Here is a 19,908-nt window from a genome sequence, read left to right as displayed (position 1 = left end):
AAATAACTTACCGATTGTTTTCTTCCTGAATTAGACTACAGAGAAACCGTGGCAATTTTTTATTCACGTGTGACCTACTACGCATGTGCATAACCCTCTTAATCGTCGCGATCAAAAGCACGATGGTTAGTTTTAATTTTGCTCCACTAATTTACACAATTATCGACATTTTACAAGCTATTTAAGAAAAAAAGATCAATATATGAATTATATAAATATTAATCTTATTGTAATTCTAAGTTAAATTAGTAAAGAAGGAGTTTTATCGGGAAATATGTAGTGTTTCTCTGTGTGGCTGTGTCGGGCGTTTGTGCCTTGGTGTATTCCTCACTAGCCTAGCTAGGCGGCCTACACTACACAGTGTGTCGCGGAGAGAGTGCCGGTTGTGTGGTGGCATGGCCATGCTTTAGGCCTAGAGAGGATACACGTAAAGTGCGATCATTCTTAATATTCCGTAATGATAGTGATACCGTAACATATAATACAATTTAAAAAAGTAACAAATTTATTAAAAAAGTAATTGAAATTATAAATAATTACCTTCCATTTTTTTTTTAGCCACCAAAGCAGCAACAGAAGGGAGGAACTTCCAAGAAGTCTGACAAGCCGAAGAGCTCCGGCGGAAAGGCCAAAAAGAAGGCGAGTGATTTCCCATTGCAATATGATATTTAATTTTTCCTTTTCGTCATATTCATCATATATTTAGTAAATATATTAATTATATTTTTGATGGTTTCATTCAACAGAAGTGGTCAAAAGGAAAGGTCAGGGATAAGCTCAACAATCTTGTGCTGTTTGACAAAGCAACCTATGATAAATTCTACAAAGAGGTACCAAGCTACAAACTCATCACCCCATCTGTCGTGTCAGAAAGATTGAAGATCAGGGGATCCCTAGCAAGGAAAGCTCTTGAGGAAATGCTCAGAAAAGGTATGCAATAATTCACCCATGTTTCATAACCTATTACATTTTAAATATATCGTATTTAATTCTCGTAAAATATAAGTTTACTAAATTTTGGTTTGTTTTGTTTTCATTTAGGGCTGATCAAGGAGGTAGTCCGACATCACTCGCAAGTTATTTACACAAGAAACACAAAAGCTGCCGATGAAGCATAATGACATTATCCTGCTATGGCGCCCTCTCCAGATTTAACACAATGCTCAACGATTATAACTGGCATGCAATGCGATCAAAACATAATGTCATGTGAAATATGTTTGGAATTGTTGTAAATAAACAAGCACAGTGATACATTTAATGTCTTTATTTTGTTGTGTACTTATTGCTAATAATTAGTCAACTGTCCGAAACAACATGCTCTATCTTTTTTAAAACATATTGTATATAATATTGTACATCTTTAATGCATTCAAGTGGGACAAATATAACTGACTGATAAGAGAACCTTTATTATGTTAACGACCCAAAATACACAGCTATTGAGTCTAACAGTCATACATGCTTATAAGTTTCTGAGCTGCACAATCATTAAAACAATGGTGTTGGACAAATGGAATAAAATTAGGTCTAGTAGTAACCATATCAGGTGACCAGAGTGCATGTCGATGACGTCAAGTAGCAAACTTATCTGGTGACCAGGGTGCACGTCGATGACGTCAAGTAGTACACGTATCTGGTGACCAGGTTTTACATGTCGATGACGTCAAGCAGTACAGGTATCTGGTGACCAGGGTGCACGTCGATGACGTCAAGTAGTAAACTTATCTGGTGACTAGGGTGCACGCCGATGGCGTCAAGTAGTAAACTTATCTGGTGACTAGGGTGCACGTCGATGACGTCAAGTAGTAAACTTATCTGGTGACTAGGGTGCACGTCGATGGCGTCAAGTAGTAAACTTATCTGGTGACTAGGGTGCACGTCGATGACGTCAATCAGTACACGTATCTGGTGACCATGGTGCACGTCGATGGCGTCAAGTAGTAAACTTATCTGGTGACTAGGGTGCACGTCGATGGCGTCAAGTAGTAAACTTATCTGGTGACTAGGGTGCACGTCGATGACGTCAAGTAGCAAACGTGTCTGGTGACCAGGGTGCACGTCGATGACGTCAAGTAGTAAACTTATCTGGTGGTCAGTAATTTTAGAATTGACAATATTGCCTTTTCGTATCCAAGTTCTCCAATTGTGTTCAGTCGAGAATCCGCTGAAACTTGAGAACCATTTCACGCCGCTATGTTTAAAGCATGTAACGAAACGTTGTGCAGATGTACAAGTATTATAAAAATACCACTTGGAAAGGTAGGAACATTTCATCAACATTCATCAGAAGTAAAAAGTAGTTAGTGTGCCTAATACGATCACTGTCGAAGTATGTATAGACATAGTCAGATTGTATTTCTATTATACATCGAGTATCTCGCCTGCATGAATCTTACATTATATATACATATCTGGTTTAAGCTTGATTTCCACTAGGACACAAGGATGTAAGCGCAACTCAAGTGACCAATCATAACCTACAGATCGGATGCTCCATCGCGTTGTGATTGGTCAATTGTGTTGCGTCAAAGTTGGAACCAAGCTAATAAGTGTTGTAGACTATTGTATTTTTAATTTTTAGGTCATTGAATTTGTTCTTATCAATCAAAATGACGCCGCTTACTCATTCCATATGCACGGTACCTCATTCAGAGTTCTAGGTTCTGAAACACTAGGAGATATGCAACACGTTGCAACTAGCATCGAAAAACAAGACTCAGAAGGTAATGGAACACTCGTTTGACAATGAAGCTAGAGCTGGGTTCACACTAGAACGCAACACAAAGACATACGTACGCGCGACGCAAGTCACAATCGAGAGTTTGAATGATGTGACTGGTCAAGTTACTTGCGTTGCGCATACGTCATTGTCTTGTGTTCTAATGGGAATCTAATATAACAAAGAGTGAAATAATGCAAATTAAATTGATTACAACAATCTTCTTACAAAATTAATGAGAAACATATTTTGTTTCGTTTCAGGATTATTGCCAAGACTATCGCCAGATAGGGCTCTAATTAAAGACACAATTAATGTTCCTGAACTGGGTTATGTCATTATAAGATGGAAGGCGGACAATCCAGGCTACTGGTTTTTCCACTCTTTGCCAAATAGTCATTTAGAAGTAAGTATTCTATGGCCTTTTTTTAAACCAAGAAAAACCAAGGCCATATAGATGGCTGCAGTCGCGTGCTCAAGTTAGTGTTTACCGACCGACCAACCGACCGACATACTGAGCTGTAGAGTCACGTTGCACGCGACTAAAAACTAAACGAAAACTAATGCGGTTGACTTTGAACTAAAATACAAACGTGCGTAGAAAGGATGAACATTTACAACTGCAGGGGTTTTAAAAAAGACGAGATCCTGAAAGAGGGTTTCATAATAAGCTAACATTTATTTCTGTATCTCATTCCACAATCCAATCTGCATCAACGATGGTGCAAAATTGATATTTTATGATATTTTAGGTTGTTTTTGTGGAAGATGCTATTGTAAATTTCCTGGTGATATTGTTTCTCTTTTTGTTTTGTATGTTTTTTATATGGATGTACTAACCGAAATAAAGGAAATGAATGAATGAATTTCAGGTTTTTACATAATATTATCATTTGGTTTCAGACAGGCCAAGCTACGATTCTACAAGTCGGTGAAACTTACGAAATTCCTAAACCGCCTAGCAACATGCCTTCATGTGGTGCATATCAACCATAAGAAATAAATGGTTTGCAATAAAATACTCTAAAGTTTACTTTATGAGACTTGACTACACGACGACTATATGGGGTTCAACAAATTTAACACGACTGAACAGACTTACAATTATTTGTGAAGTTCACTTTCGGCATCCACCTCTATTTGCTTACACTTTCACATTTCAGATCTCTACAAAAAGAATGTTGCAATTCTAATGTGCCAATTCCAAAACTTTTGATACATTCTTCAATATTGATAGCTCAAAGCATAATAATACAAGAATTAAAAACGATATATGTATATCATTAAAAAGAACATTAATTGGCCAACAGAGCATTAGCTATAAACTTCAGTTAGTATTAGAATAATTAACTCTTTTTTTCTTTTTTCATCTATTTGTTTCATTGTTTTTGGTATTAATGCTATCAGTCAATACAATAAGATCATATAGTGGTTTTATTTGCTGTATGCTACGATCGTGATAATTATTATTCCTTTTTCAATAACTTGTTATCGTTTATATATCTATTGAGAATCAGTATAATTATTTCTTACTATTACCATGGGCTGTACGCCTAAAGCTATTCGCTTATACTTTTTGTATTTTATATTTTGTGGTTCACCACCACCTTTATTCATTCAATGTTTCTATACATAATTTCTAAAACATTTTCTACCTTTTTTCATTATAATCTTTATAGTACAATAATACAGACAAAATATTAGGAGATAAAATAAAACAGTTAGATGACATCTACCTTCTAGAAGCACATGGTGCGAAAATAAGGTCTAGAATCGAATGGTTCGAAAAAGGTGAAAAGAATAATAAATTCTTTTTAGGATTAGAAAAAACTAAAGCAAAAAGAATACACATTAACGCTGTATTAAAAGGAAATGGTAAATATACTTCGAATAACGAAGAAATTTTGAAAGAAGAAGTTATATTCTATAAAAACCTATATTCTAATAAAGAGTTACCTGCAGATAAAATGAATAAATACCTAAACAATACATATCTTAAAATTTTATCTGATGAAGAAAAAGTAAAATGTGAAGGTCTTCTATCTGTAGATGAATGTACAAAAACGATTTTTAAAATGAAATTAAATAAAAGTCCAGGTATTGATGGCCTAAGTGTAGAATTTTATCGCACTTTTTGGAACCATTTAAAACATATCCTATGCGATTCTTTAAACTATAACTATAATAATGGAAAGTTATCTACAACACAAAAAAGAGGTATAATAAACCTTCTATATAAAAAGGGACAGAGAGAAAACTTAGAAAACTGGAGACCGATTACTCTTCTTAATGTCGATTATAAAATATTAGCCCATGTATTAGCTAACAGATTACAAAATGTGATAGGATCTATAGTAAATGAAGATCAAAAAGGATATGTAAAAAAAAGGTTTGGAGGAGAAAATGTAAGACTAGTAAATGACATACTAGACTTTACAAGCTTAAACAATATGCCAGGTGCAATTGTATTTCTAGACTTTGCAAAAGCCTTGACTCATTAGATAGAGTACTATTAGTTAAGACTTTAAGTCATTTCGGTTTTGGTAATTCTTTTATCAAATGGATAAATGTAATTTATAAAGAAACAAATTGTGTTATAGTAAATAACGGATGGCTCTCAGAAAGCTTTAATATGGAGTGCGGGGTGAGGCAAGGCTGCCCATTATCAGCGCTACTATTTATTTTGGTGACAGAATTAATGGCCACAAATATAAGAAAAAATCATAAATGTAAAGGAATTACATTACTAAACAGCAATAACGAAAATGACAACATTGTAAAGATTGCTCAGCTTGCAGACGATACAGTTATTTTTACGCAAGATGAAAGTAGTCTAAAATATTTTTTCGATGAAATTGATCTATTCTGTAAAGTGTCAGGATTAAAACTAAATAAAAATAAGACAAATGGTATGTGGATTGGTTCAAACAAAAATAATATGTCAAAACCATTCAATATTGTATGGTCCAGTAAACCTGTACAATTTCTAGGAATACATGTAGGTTATGATAAACAATTATGTGAATACAGAAATTGGGAGAAAAAAGTTACCAACTTAGAAAATGTATTAAAATTATGGAAAAGACGTAACCTAAGTTTTTTTGGTAAAATTACTATTATAAAAACACTAGCAATATCAAGGTTTATCTATACTGCTAGTATTATTGAGGTACCTAAGGAAATAATTACAAAAATAGAAAAACTGTTATATGACTTCCTTTGGGGAAATAAAAAAGAAAAAATAAAACGAACAACATTAATTAGAAATGTGAAAGAAGGTGGTTTGAATATGCCAGATCTCACTTCGGTGATAGAATCTCTCAAACTAACCTGGGTTAAGAGACTCTTAAGCCCAGATCCAGGTAAATGGAAATGCATTCCAAAGTTTTACCTTCACCCTATTGAATATACAGTTAACATAACGCAGTTGAATTTAGAAGAGCATGCTAACTTAGGCAGTATGCCTTTATTTTATAGAAATATGATGAAGTCTGTTGTAAAATTAAATAATATCATACATGTAAAACCAAAAACTACTATGGAAATAAAAAACCAACAATTATGGGAAAACAGACATATCATATTGAACAACAAATCTATGTATTTTAAGGTATGGTTATCTTCTGGGTTTAAAACAATCGGAGATATTTAAATGAATGATAGAGTACTTTCACCTTGTGAAATATTTCCTAAACTGTATAAAAGGCATAATGCCTTAATTGAATATATGCAATTGTTAAAAGCCATACCAAAAGAGTGGAAAGAAATTATTGAAAAAGATAATACAAAAAAGGAAGACAATAGTATTCCTAGTCTACGACTTTATATGAAAAATAAAGGAACCGTCTTCTATAATCATTTTATTAATAGATGTTCAAATATACCAAATTCACAAATGAAATGGGAAATAGAACTAGGTAAAGTAGACATTGATTGGAGTAATGTTTGGTACTATAAAGTTTATAGACTAAAACATATACCCAAAGTTGCTCAATTTAATTTTAAACTTCTGCATAGAATACTACCATGTAAAAAACGATTGAAAATCTGGAACTTAGCAGGTAATGATTTATGTGATAAATGTATAAACAAGGTTGAAACTGAAAAACACATGTTATATAAATGCAGTGTAATTCAATGGATATGGCTTAAATTTAAAAATGTCATAGCTAAGAGCTTTTCAAACGAAGACCCAATAACTTGGTCTACAATTATTACTGGATCAAATAATATAATTGTAAATGAATTGATTTCATTATTTGTATTCTCTATACATAAGTTGCATATATTAACAAAACCTGAAAAAAAAGGAAACAACTATGAAAAAAAGATCTGGAATCTTTTTATTACTGAAGTAAAGCATTTAATTGAAAATGAGTATAAGTGCTACTACTTTAAAGCTCAATGTAAATGGGGAGATATAAAGGAAAATCTCCTTAAATTAATGAAAAAAAAAAAATGCTATTTGTATCTCTTAAATACATTGTATATAGGCCTAGTAAATATAATACGTTTAAGATATGTCATCCGGGTATGAAGCGTCTCACATACACACAGAGCCAAAATATTACCTTGGACTTGCACTTTGTATGGACTCTAACCTTACGGTTCTCATTATATATATCATTCCATCCTATCCATTCTAAACACCCTTTTTTCAAGCTTTTGCATTCTTCGTTTTCATCTCATCCATTTTTGTCTTGGTGAAAAGGGAGATACTTTATATTCTTCCCCTGAGTTTATAGCCTCTCTACCCAGACACGGACACGAACAGAATAAAACAATAATAATCACTTTTTCATAAGTACGTTTTTTTTAAATCAATTTTTATCGTCATTTTATTGCCATCGACATATTTTAACTAATTATATTTTTAAAAATGTATATGAATGTAAATGTGGTTTCTTTTTAACATCAAAATAATCTTAGCCTATGTATATACTGTTTAAAAGATATGTATTTTTTTAGCAATGTACCTTATAAATAAGAGAAATATATAAATGTGCATATATATATATTATTATATTTATAACTGTCAGAGAACTATAATAAAAGTGGGACGAACCCACACAAGACAAAAAAAAAAATCTTTATAGTAGGTATCTGTATAGTAGGTAGGCCTACTCTATACACAAGTCACCTTTAACTGGGGATTCTTCAACATTCATATTTATTTATTCCTTTCAATAAATCATAAAAGGGAGCACTTAGGAGAGACAAGAGCTGTCGAAGACAACTATCACCAAAGGGAGCACTGAGGAGAGACAAGAGCTGTCAAAGACAACTATCACCAAAGGCACTGAGGAGAGACAAGAGCTGTCAAAGACAACTATCACCAAAGGGAGCACTGAGGAGAGACAAGAGCTGTCAAAGACAACTATCGCCAAAGGGAGCACTGAGGAGAGACAAGAGCTGTCAAAGACAACTATCGCCAAAGGGAGCACTGAGGGGAGCACTGAGGAGAGACAAGAGCTGTCAAAGACAACTATCGCCAAAGGGCGTGTCTTCCCATAACTAACAATAACGAATATTTATTCATCATGATAGACCTCATTAAAAAGTTGAGTTAGTAGCATTAGATTAAACAATAATCCCATACTATGCACGAATTTCACTCATAGACAACATTGTAAGCTTCATTCTATTTTATTTATTTTGAATTTAAATAAAGTTGAAATGATATTTCTCACGAAAAATAAAGAATTACAAAATATTGAAATATTGTATGATACAAAACACAATATTTGTGTACAGAGTATAGGTATTGAAAATCGTGCATCCATTTTGTTCGGTGCACTTACGTCATTGCGTTGCGCTTACGTCTCTTTTCGTTGCGTATGCGCTATTACGTCATTGTCTTCCAAAATCACGAGGTTTAAAGATCAACAAGACTGCCGCCATTGACTGTACAACAGCTACAACAATAAACGGCTGGCGATAACTGTCATAGTACGAATGTAGCATGCCTACAAAACAACAAAACATTTTAATAATAAAGACGCTCTCAAGAAAAAATGATTTTAAAATAAAGATAAAAATATTTCTACTTAAAGTTACAATGCTTTCACACACGACGCAGGCCTATATATGGTAAACTCCATTAAAAGAAATCACTGTGCTTACATCGATGTTACATCGCTTCAAACGTTGAGTAGGCCTACCAATAACAATTTGTTTGTTTTTGTATTACTGTATTTATATACGTTTTTATATAAATCAAAAATAATCTTACCCATTGATGTTCCTCCTAAAAGAGCGCCCACACCTCTTGCTAAGTTCAACCATCCAAACGCAACGTGAATTTTCTCAATGCCAACAAAATCCCGAACTAAAACGGGCGCCAGTGGCATCTTGATACCAGTGGCAACACCGTATATTACAGAAAATGTAACAATGCTATACATATTATGAAACAATGGGTCCATTATTAGAGCCAAGGCGGCCAGTACGTTGGCAAACAGCCAAGTATTATATGTTGACAGTAATTTCCAATGGAGGATACCAATTTGTGACAGTCTGCCTATAACCGAGCCAATACCAGCAAAGGTAAGAATCAAGGCTGATATCTCGTCTGGAATGTCTAATTCTTCAGCTTGTGGAATTACAAAAATCAGCCACGAGTCATACGAAAATCCATTCAGAAATATAATTACCATTATAAGATCAAACATTAAGTTGTCTCGAAATAACTCCAGGCCGCAATACGAGGCAATATCTTTTATCTTTTTCCAAATGCGGTTTTCTTGGTGGTTTCCATTTTGTTCAATATTTGTATAATGGTCTGTTTCTAGTAATTCATACTCATTACTGTTATTTTGGTTTACTTCAAGATCTCGTAGAAGGAAAACGGGTTTCATCAAGGTTCCCCCGACTACTAGATTGAGAACCAATCCACACCACAGCAGTATGGTTCGTCTCCATCCATACGCCTCCATCAAACTCTGAGAAGACAACGGAAAATGGGGTTATTCTATTCTATTTATTCTTTTGATGATATTTGTATGTTTAACAATCAACATTCTTGTAAAAGAGGTAACTTTTTGTACAACTTCCTGCAAGTTCTACATTAGTGTATACAATTAGTGAGCTTTCGATTTCCAACGACCTTTGAACCTAGTAACGCCAATGTGCATGCGCAGACATCAGGACGCTCTTTTCCAGTAAATCTTTCACAAAGTTCTGGAGGATTCTAGATCCAGACGCCAATGAAAATCGAAAGCTCTTATATTTTGGTGTTTTGTCAACACAAAATAATTTACACAATTCTCAATCAAAGTAAGGTATTGAGAGGGGAAGTTAGTTTTAAAATTATTAAGTAAATTAATTAATTTTCAAATTAAACTGTATTATGTTCTTACCTCACCCATGATTGGACAGATTAAAAAACTGATGGGTCCACCAAGAAAAATCAATCCGTTTGCAATGATGAACTTTTTTTCAAAATACCGACTGACAATAACGACACTTGCGGTGTAGGCAAGTCCCAGTCCTATGCCTGAAAACATTAACAATAATAGTGGATTTACAGGATTTCCTACACACAAAGCATTGCTTACATAAGCCAAGGAGAAATTATTTCTTCTAAATTAAACTACTAAACGTATTAAGCTCTATCTAAACTGATTTGACAAAAAAAGTGTGATGTGCCCAAATATGGTAGGGATATTCCCAAATATGGTAGTGATATGACATCATCATGTCCATTAGGGGCACATCATAAAGTTTGATATATATGTATAGTCAGAGCTTTAGTAGAGAGGTCACTTTAAAACCATGCTAGTAAAACGGTGGAGTTAAATAGTTTACATCTAAAAAGGCTGAACAACGTAAGCACAACCGGTACAAACAGATGATAGTATGAGCTCAGTTGTTCTACCTGCTAATAACTAACTAATAACAGGATTTTTATAGCGCACATACCACTCAAGAGTGCTCTAGAATAAAATATTGTTATTATTATTCTAAAAACGAATGTGTGTGCGAGTTAAAATAAATAAAATAACAGTTTTTGCTCAACGGGTCTGTGTTTTGGGCGATCTTATAAAGAAAACACATCAAATTATGCTCATGATATAAAGGTGGTCATCTGGTGTATGGGTGTGTCATGAATACATACCTGGTAGAAGGCCTAGACCTATACCAAGCCATAGTTCATTCGTCGTGGAAAAGGCAATACCAAGTCCCAGGCAAGCGAGTATTCCTCCAAGTATACAGGTCAACCGACTACCGACCTTTTTACATAATATACCAGAAATTGGACCTAAAATGGAAGAAAAGATAATAATTATAAAGAAAACGTGATAATAATCACAATCATTAATAATCATTAATGTTACTAATGTAGGCCTACAACATGCATGTTACTCTAAAACATTAGAATCACTGTTAGAACACAATATGACTATCTAGTACTATCCCTTTCCTGTTTAGCCTAATTAAGTTAAGTTAAATTAGCAAATAAGAACAGAACTTACCTGTTGTCAGAAGTAGCGTAATAGGTAGCGATACAATAAGTCCAATTGGTCCAGTAGTGCTTTCAAAGTCGTCGACGATCGGCTCGATAAATAATCCTAAATTCCTCGGGAACCCAAATGCTACAAACATGCATACAAATGATCCTATAACAACGACCCATCCCCAGTCACCGTCCGGTGGGGCAGTATATGTAGGGCGTCGACGATGACGACTTGTACCTCCTGTCATTTCATCAACGAGTTACTAACCTTCCATTAGTCACAAATCCTAACTTTTCACTTCTAACCGAAGTTAAATATCCAATTATGGCGCTACGGATGATTGCGCAGAGTATAGTATAAATCTACTCGTGCTAAAATGCAGGTATTTTTTTGTATTGCTTTTCCAAACAAAAGGATGACAACAAAAACGGTATTAGCTTAGAGAGAAAGAAAGAAAGTCAAATATCACAAAGTGAATTTAGCAGAGAAACTCTGCGGGGTTACTTAACTTAAATGCTAGAATGCAAACTCACTTTGGATGATAATCCTGTCTCAAAAGTCATTCATTATTGTTTTTAAAATGTATGTGATAAATCCAACTAGCATTATCCCAACAATTCAATTCAAAAACTATTTATACTCGACATGTGAAGTGGATATAAAATAAAGTCTATTATTACTGGAATTTAAAGCGGAGATAACGAGGTTAATACAGAAGGTAAAATCAACGAAACGTCGTAATTTTTCAAGAAAAATCGGCAGACCACCTATCGTTTGTATAATAAAACAATGCATTATATTTTTTTATCTTTTTTTATTGCCTTCCATTTTATTCATTCATTTATTCAATAGTATGAGGTCACTGGCCTTTAAGTACAATCAGAGATAATAATATATATATATATAAATCCAAAGGCAAATTACTGAAAAAAATGACAATGCTGTGGGTATATATATATAAACACAGTAGGCAAAGAACATTATTTCTAAACCGCCCGGTGATATACTAAAATTTAATTAATTAATTTGAAACGATAAAGATGAGGAAATCTGTGAGAATGAGAAATTAGGAATTAAACTGTAAATCACGGCGCATTAAACGAGAGAATCGTAGACTATGATAAGAAAGTTGTGGACCATACTGTCCTAATCATCGATATAGTATAGATATAATTATACTAGTACTACATAGGAATTATTATAGATGGTCATACATTTCACAGGACCAATAGAATATACTGCATTTTCCACATCATGTTTTCTCATCTGTTATTTCAATGTTTATTATGTTAACTGTTTTATGGCTTCCATATCTTGAAAAATTAAAATAAAGATATAAAATAAATTAGATAGGGAAAAGGGCTTTAAAATAATTGGGTTCTAAGTCTGTCAAACAGGACACCGGACATTTTCTCCATTGAGATATCCTTATAACTCGATTCGGTAAGGTGTTTGTATAAAAGCAGTCCAAAAAGAGACAAATAAGAGATTCCTTCTTCTATTTTGCCATTGTTTGTTTTGGTTACATTCAGTTTTTTTTATAATGATGGTTAGCTATCGTTATTGTTGTGGTACACGGTGGCCAATACTGAAGAATATGCGAAACAAAAAGAATAGGCTCTCCTATAATAGCTTCTTTTGACTATAATCATAGTATTGAAATGTGAAGGTTAAATGACTTAAAAGAAATCAGCAATCCGTGATTTTTTATATTGAGAATTCCTAACGCTTTTAACAGATAGTCGCCATCATCCATCATTAAAAAGACTAAAAAAAGACTTGAAATAAAAATCTTTATTAAAAGTCACATTGAATACAGATAAGATAATGTATTTTTTAAATTCACTGAAAAATATAAAATGGAGCCACCTATCGATATCAAACAAGTTATTTTCAACTATTGGTGGCGCAGTCATTGGCTCTGACGTTAGAGTTGTGTTGGAGTCAAAGATCTTACAGCCAATGTAAACATTTTGTTTTTAAAATCTTAAATTATATTATACAAAAGTAAAACTAATGGAAATAATATTACTACTGACGGCAGCAGTTTTATAAGAACAATACAGAATCATGCCAATTGTCGTATTCGATTTTCGACTTTTACCGTTGAGTAGGCCTATAGTTTTTCCCGTTAAGTACTAATTTAAAGATGTATTGTCCCCCAAAAACATGACAAAATAAAGATTAATAAAATCAGATTTTGAATTGGCAATTTCACAGTTTTAATAAAGTTATTCACTTCATTAGAAAAAAAATCATCAAAAATAATTATTTCACTTATAAAAGACAAAAGAAATGGTTAATTTCAACCAAAAACCATTGTCTTCCAGACAATTTAGGTATATTTTGCTTTAAATTACATTTTTTTGGTGTAAAATGTTTTTTTTTTGGATCAAGTTTTTGGTCAAAGTGAATAACTATTATGTGATATTAAAATGGCATATTCAACAAAAAAAATTTTAAAAATTATTTTTTAGGGGGACAATATATCTTTAAGGGAGTATTTTGAGCGTAAGTAAGTAGTAAGTTTTCTATTCGAATGATTTTCTTTTGAGCTTTAATCCGTTTACCATTCGAATACAAAAGTACTCAACGAATCTTTATGTTGGCAACGAAAGTTTCTAAACGACAAGTATAATGTGGCAAAATTAGCGCCCTCTATTTTGCGACACAGCTAGTAAGTGTACGAATGAAAATTAGTATTGGCATTTGAAAAGCGATTAGGCCCAGTAAGATGAACCTGTCACCACAGCATACATACAGAGGGCATGCTAAAGTCTGTGTGGTCGCAGTGGTTTTTGTAGGCTTACAAGACGATTGTCTTAATGTTCTAAGTAAATCTAATCAGGTCGTCCAGACTTAGCTGCATGCTCGGCCTTGCTCACTAGGCTTGTCGTGCGGCGCAATTAATTAAATATCTCAGCTAGAATAGTTGTGATTTAGGCTCCTGTTGATAGGTAGATGTTATAATTGTAAAAAGAATAAGGAGAAAAATTATCGTTTGTCTGTGAATAGTTATTACCACAGTTACGAAAGAATAGAGATGTTGCTTCTAAACAAATTATCATGGCGGGAAGTGAAGAGCCTTAATGCGTTTGGTTCTTACTTTGAAACGCAACGCAAGGGCGTACGTGTAACGCAAGGGCGTACGTGTAACGCAAATGAGTTGACTAATCACAATCGACGGTTCGAATGATCCATTGTGTCGTGATTGGTCCGAATTATCTGCGTTGAGCTTGCGTTGCGTCCTAGAACTACCTAAAATTGAATTACAATTTTCATAAAATGTTTTTAAAATACGATAAATTTGGTTAGTGATAAAATTGATAGAGAATTATGTTTTGATTGTTCGTTTTACACAATAAAACTAAACTATAATATGTATAAGAGTAGATTCTAAATCACATGCTACGTTTATACTAACTCCTCGACTGAGATGAAATGTAAAAAAACCCCTCCCGATTTCTCGTTAACACATTATTATTTTACATTATTTTGCTGAGGAAAGCTATAATAACTGATATCGGCTCGGTAATTAAACACATTTAAAGTACGTGTAACTGCACTTAACATGTTTTTCTACCCGTCTTATACCACCGTGATCTTAAAGACTGTATCTTTGCATACCGCCATGAAGCACTTCAGATACCTCGGCGATCTTTACAGTATTTGTGTTCAATTTCATGTAGCAATTGACGATTGTTATGACAAGGTAGTGAATGGTTTATCAGCTGTTATGTAGCAGTGGGCTCGGTATCAATATTCATAGAGTTCTGTTGACATGAATTCTTCTCGTATGTTATATCAAGAATTGTATGTATAATGTAAAAATGTATATAGTAATTCTATGTCTATGAAAATAGCACGTGACTGGCGGCAACATTTATTTCGTGACGTACAGACATTTCGATACGCGCGTCCGTTTACTTCGTGACGTAAAGACACTTCGATACGCGCGCGTCCGTTTATTTAGTGACGTACAGACACTTAGATACGCGCGCGTCCGTTTATTTCGTGTGACGTTCAGACACCACGATACGCGCGCGTCCGTTTATTTCGTGTGTCGTACAGACACTTCGATACGCGCGCGTCTGTTTATTTCGTGTGACGACGACGAACAGGCACTTCGATACGCGCGCGTCCGTTTATTTCGTGACGTTGATTTTCCGTATGTTTTTCCATTTTATGCTTTGTCCATTATAATGTGACTATGTTTGAAAGTTTACAACATGCATTGAAAACTTCAAATAATGATAGAATGTTTCTGTAACTACTTATTTATTATTGTAATATTGAAATATCGATGTTTGAAATAATGTGAAAAGATCTAATTAAGTTTCAAAATATTTTAAAATGTCGAAAACATATTCTTTCCGTCCGCATGACGTATACACGGACTTCTAACACATAATTAAGTAGATCTCTTTTCTATTAAAAAATGTCCAATTAGTGACTATTTCCAATTAAAATCTACATTTTTACTGAGTTTCAAATGAATGCCAGTTGTAAGTACTGGCTTTAATTAAACGAATTATGATTACTGATCAAAAGTGATAAACCAATCAAAATGTTTCGTTCCAATACAACTTCACAGCCAATCAGTGGAATTCTACTGACTATAAGGAGAATATGAATAAAAATAAATGAAATGGATTAAACATGGGCTCTAATTGCTTCCGAGTGCGCAATTTGACTAAAAGATACAGAATATTTCCCTCGGGCTGGCCAACAAAACTCAATGAATCTGGTACATTTATACTCGTGCCGAAATAAACATATTAGTGAATGCTCCCGTGGATGCAGTACGTGATTTGTTCACGTTAAACTTGACAATGACAACCGATTCAAAGTAGGCCGCTTTGTTATTTTCGCTACTATTTCCTTCAGGCCAGCCTACGAAATACAGGTGCAGAGCAACGTTTCCGATCAAGGAAAACAATACAGGATCTATTATGGTTTAAAGTATAAGATATTTTTATCTTATTTTCCTTATGGCAGTTCTGATTTCTGCTTAAAGAGTGTTTACAAAAGTAGTGTTAAATGCACTGTAATAATACATTACCGTACTATAATCGTCTCAATGCTCGGGTTAAATTCGTGTTAGCAGTTAACAGTGTTAGAAATCGGAAACATTTTACAGAGGATCAGATATTTGATTATAATCATTATTTTAAATTTTTAGCTCAATAAATGTTTTATTACTTTGTTCAATGACGTTCAATCTTTATTTTAACAAAATTTCTAACCATAATTATAGTTTTATATTCTGTTACTATTCTGATCTCGGCATAAAGTAGTCGTGTACATTTGATTAAAATAATAATAATTATTATTATAATTAATATAAAATATGGAACAGTTACTGTTGAATTTGTAAAGTGCAAAGTAAAACAGTTTAAAAGCTTTTTTTTTCAAAATGTTTATTTCATATCAGAGTTAACATTCCAGTTCTCCGCCATTGAAAGTAAACACGTAGCCCTACAATACAATGAAGGCCTGGAGAAAGAAATTGCAAACAATGGATGTAATTGTTTTAAGCCGCCTAATTCTGCCATAAAAAAAAAACAAGTGCGGACATAAAAGAACAAGACCGTATACTGAATTATTCGACGTGAACATAGCTAACTACTCATTTTAATCACAATACAGTATTACCTTACCCATTGTTATGACCGTACTATGCAATATTTAACCCTATTAAGTATCTCTTTAAGATCACCGTGATAGATTACTTGGGAAACCACCTCCCCTCGGCATGGGTGAAGTCTATGAAAAGTCACCGACCTAACAATAAAATAATTCATCTAGATTATTCTAATACACTTTGCAGTGCAAATCAATTGTATCATCGTCAAAACTCAAAATCTTCGTCTTTAACGCGTCAGCTTGACTTTCACTTGGACGCAACGCAAGAACGTACTGGCAGCGAATGTGACCAATCACAAACGATGGATTATCAAGTCATTTGTGATTGGTCAATTTGCTTGCGTTACGTGTACGTTCTTGAGTTACGTTCTAGTCAGAACCAAACTTATGCAACAGCAGAAACAGTTTGACAAACCACAGATATAAATTGTACGGATTTTGCGGGTGTGCGTGAAAAAGTGTCAACTAAAAGTATTTGAAAGAGTAAAGGAATAGTTTATGGAATACGGTAAAACAAGGCCAACAGCCATTAAGTCGCGTGCTACAATGCATAGTGATACAGACAGACAGACAGACAGACAGACAGACCGACCGACCGACAGACAGACAGACAGACAGACAGACAGACAGACAGACAGACAGTTCTTGCGTTGCGTCCAAGTGAAAGTCAAGCTGACGCGTTAAAGACGAAGATTTTGAGTTTTGACGATGATACAATTGATTTGCACTGCAAAGTGTATTAGAATAATCTAGATGAATTATTTTATTGTTAGGTCGGTGACTTTGTTAGACTTCACCCATGCCGAGGGGAGGTGGTTTCCCAAGTAATCTATCAGACAGACAGACAGACAGACAGACCAACCGACCGACATAGTGAACTATAGAGTCGCGTCCACGCGACTAATAAGGAATAAGAAGTAAACAAAAAAAATATGTAATGATATTTCAAAGAAATGTGTCTAAAAACAGTATATACCGGTTGCTTTTTAGATTAGAAAATGAGAAGCGTTTGTTGTTTTCTGAAGAAATTGGGTAAAAGTTTAAAAGATTAACATAGAAAATCTATGCCTACTATGTTAAGAAAAGAAAAACAATAAAAATGTAGAATTAGAAACTATGATGTAGGATGAGCGAGTGTTGAGAGTATAATTGAGAGATGAACAAGGAGGTCAGCAGCAAGTCAGTTCCAATTACCTTCTGATCAAGATCTCAACTGCACCAACAAACCAAACTCTACCAGAATCTAACTAATTGTTATTTTAAAATTATCTTGAAATTGGACTGAACTTCATTAGAAATTGTATTGATAGCTTGTTTCATATCACACAGAATTGTTTCATAGTTTAAGACAAAGACTTGACCCGCATGGCATCTTAAATAATTTAAGTTAATATGAATTTTATTAATGATTGGCTTTAGAAATGGTAGGTAGTGGATGCAGAACCTGTTACACGTTCAATGATAGATGTGTAAGGTACTTGTATTAAAATTTGAATTGTGTAATGAATCATTATAAAATCTGAAACACGTCAAATGTCTAATAATATTATGTAAAAAAAGTTTTCTCCAACATAACAGTAAGTTAATGGAACTAACATGACGTAAATTCAGAAAGAAAATAACGTATTAAAAACATAACAAAAGATTTAATAACGGAAATAAATTAATATACTAATATAGGGCCTACTATACGCAAATACTAGACGTGACGTAATCTAGTTTGAAACTGTATAAGCCTATCATGATAAATAATAACATGAGTTTTTTCAAAGTAAAACTAAACGGATCACAATAAGGTTTATCGCAAATAGCGTGCGCGATGCATGGTGGGAAGGCTTTGGGAGCAAACGTCACGAGGCGTACGTACGTGATTTCTTTCATAATCCTTCCCATCATGCATTGTACAATGACGTTCCTCGCGAAACCTGATTGAAACAAAGATTTTTGTTGCTGCTGAACCATTCTGGAAAGTTTCAAAATTCACCAGACGTGACCCCTGAACTATAATGTTATGACATGTTATGAGCAATTATTGGACGTATCTGGTTACCAATCAAGTACCAAATTCCAGCAGGCGTTATCTCTCTTATTATATCTTAAATAATCTGACTAGATTGGTTATCAAGAGGTCGATTTCAGTGAATTATTTTAGATCAACTAAGTTAATAACAAGTACTGCTCTCATAACATCAAAAGCTATTATTTTCACCTCCGTTACTTCAGTTCGAAAGTAATGTTTAATCACTAGATTTATCTGTAGATAACACATGTGATTTTGTGAACGAGGTTAAAATAATTTGAAAGAAAATTAGGAATATGATTATGCCTTTATTGGATACTATTTGCGCGGCCACATAAGTTAATCGTGTTTAAGATTGTAAATTTGGAGAAGCGATCGATAGTTTTATTTTCTCACGCATGAAGTAAAGTTTTAATCGATACATTCGAGATAAATAAATAATATTTTGAAGATATAAAATTATAAATGAATCGTTAATATTGTTTTAATTTATAATATTTTTACGTGAGCAGATATTTCACCGTTTTGACGACGCGCGACACACGGCTACGCGCCCATCAAGAAAAAAACTCATGCTCATCAGTTTCTGAGCGTCGTAAAGGAAGTTCGCTAAATATGAGAAGGTTGTTGTTAGACTTTTTTGTTTTGATCCTGTGCTCTTTCTTTATTATTATTATGCACATTAATATACACATTTTTTTTGTCAAGAAACCTATCTAAATTTTATAATAATATCATGTTTCTTAAAATGTGCAAGGCCAGATCAAAACATGTTTTCCTTACAAATGGTACACAAATAACTGTGTGTACTATGCCACAGGTATTTGAATGTACTTTAGTTGTAAGTATCATAAAGTTGTCATTCATGTAACTGAACACATGTCATGCAATTACTAGGTTACCAGGCCTATAATGCTTGGGCCACCGTTATCATTATACTAATGAAAACCGATATTCTAAAATTGTTGTTTCAAATAGTCTACAGAATATTCGATACGTCGCGTATAAAATGATGAAGACATGGATGACATCACTCAATTCCTTTGTGACGTCTGGACAAAAGG

At 33.7% G+C, this 19,908-nt stretch overlaps 4 protein-coding genes across 4 annotated transcripts in view; 2 read left to right on the top strand and 2 right to left on the bottom strand.

The window, feature by feature from the left end:
• The first annotated feature begins 79 nt into the window (after positions 1-79).
• On the top strand, positions 80-1,255 carry LOC144850792 (small ribosomal subunit protein eS25-like). The gene is made up of 4 exons (XM_078708232.1): positions 80-125; positions 559-639; positions 747-930; positions 1,042-1,255. The coding sequence occupies exons 1-4, from the start codon at positions 84-86 to the stop codon at positions 1,116-1,118; spliced, it is 384 nt and encodes a 127-aa protein (XP_078564358.1). The 5' UTR covers positions 80-83; the 3' UTR covers positions 1,119-1,255.
• An 884-nt stretch (positions 1,256-2,139) lies between these two features.
• On the top strand, positions 2,140-3,774 carry LOC144850791 (uncharacterized). Its single transcript, XM_078708231.1, has 4 exons — positions 2,140-2,262; positions 2,585-2,726; positions 2,986-3,128; positions 3,626-3,774. Exons 1-4 carry the CDS (start codon positions 2,197-2,199, stop codon positions 3,716-3,718), a joined length of 444 nt encoding a protein of 147 aa, XP_078564357.1. The 5' UTR covers positions 2,140-2,196; the 3' UTR covers positions 3,719-3,774.
• Positions 3,775-8,556: 4,782 nt separating this feature from the next.
• LOC144850781 (monocarboxylate transporter 3-like) lies at positions 8,557-11,478 on the bottom strand. Its single transcript, XM_078708217.1, has 5 exons — positions 11,197-11,478; positions 10,839-10,982; positions 10,081-10,217; positions 8,955-9,663; positions 8,557-8,688 (listed from the first exon to the last, which is right to left on the bottom strand). Exons 1-5 carry the CDS (start codon positions 11,423-11,425, stop codon positions 8,573-8,575), a joined length of 1,335 nt encoding a protein of 444 aa, XP_078564343.1. The 5' UTR covers positions 11,426-11,478; the 3' UTR covers positions 8,557-8,572.
• Positions 11,479-14,366: 2,888 nt separating this feature from the next.
• LOC144850766 (ubiquitin conjugation factor E4 A-like) overlaps positions 14,367-19,908 on the bottom strand; it is a 34,271-nt gene continuing 28,729 nt past the window's right edge. The window contains exon 18 of the mRNA XM_078708185.1: positions 14,367-14,436. The gene's annotated coding sequence lies outside the window, so the exon portion shown is untranslated. The remainder of the gene's footprint in view (positions 14,437-19,908) is intronic.

The sequence above is a fragment of the Antedon bifida genome, chromosome 8 (genome assembly GCF_963402885.1).
Source record: "Antedon bifida chromosome 8, ecAntBifi1.1, whole genome shotgun sequence".
In the NCBI taxonomy this organism is placed as follows: Eukaryota; Metazoa; Echinodermata; class Crinoidea; order Comatulida; family Antedonidae; genus Antedon; species Antedon bifida.
The sequence above is the reverse complement of the archived record's forward strand: the minus strand, read 5'-3'. Positions and strand labels throughout refer to the sequence as shown.

Excerpts from the sequence above, each read along its gene's own strand:
- LOC144850792 (XM_078708232.1), top strand. The coding sequence starts at position 84 with ATGTGCATAACCCTCTTAATCGTCGCGATCAAAAGCACGATG. Across the intron at positions 126-558 it reads TCGCGATCAAAAGCACGATG|CCACCAAAGCAGCAACAGAA; the intron begins GTTAGTTTTAAT and ends TTTTTTTTTTAG. Across the intron at positions 931-1,041 it reads TGAGGAAATGCTCAGAAAAG|GGCTGATCAAGGAGGTAGTC; the intron begins GTATGCAATAAT and ends GTTTTCATTTAG.
- LOC144850791 (XM_078708231.1), top strand. The coding sequence starts at position 2,197 with ATGTTTAAAGCATGTAACGAAACGTTGTGCAGATGTACAAGTATTATA. Across the intron at positions 2,727-2,985 it reads CGAAAAACAAGACTCAGAAG|GATTATTGCCAAGACTATCG; the intron begins GTAATGGAACAC and ends GTTTCGTTTCAG. Across the intron at positions 3,129-3,625 it reads TGCCAAATAGTCATTTAGAA|ACAGGCCAAGCTACGATTCT; the intron begins GTAAGTATTCTA and ends ATTTGGTTTCAG.
- LOC144850781 (XM_078708217.1), bottom strand. The coding sequence starts at position 11,425 with ATGACAGGAGGTACAAGTCGTCATCGTCGACGCCCTACATATACTGCC. Across the intron at positions 10,218-10,838 it reads AGGTCTAGGCCTTCTACCAG|GCATAGGACTGGGACTTGCC; the intron begins GTATGTATTCAT and ends TAATGTTTTCAG. Across the intron at positions 9,664-10,080 it reads TCTGTCCAATCATGGGTGAG|AGTTTGATGGAGGCGTATGG; the intron begins GTAAGAACATAA and ends TTGTCTTCTCAG.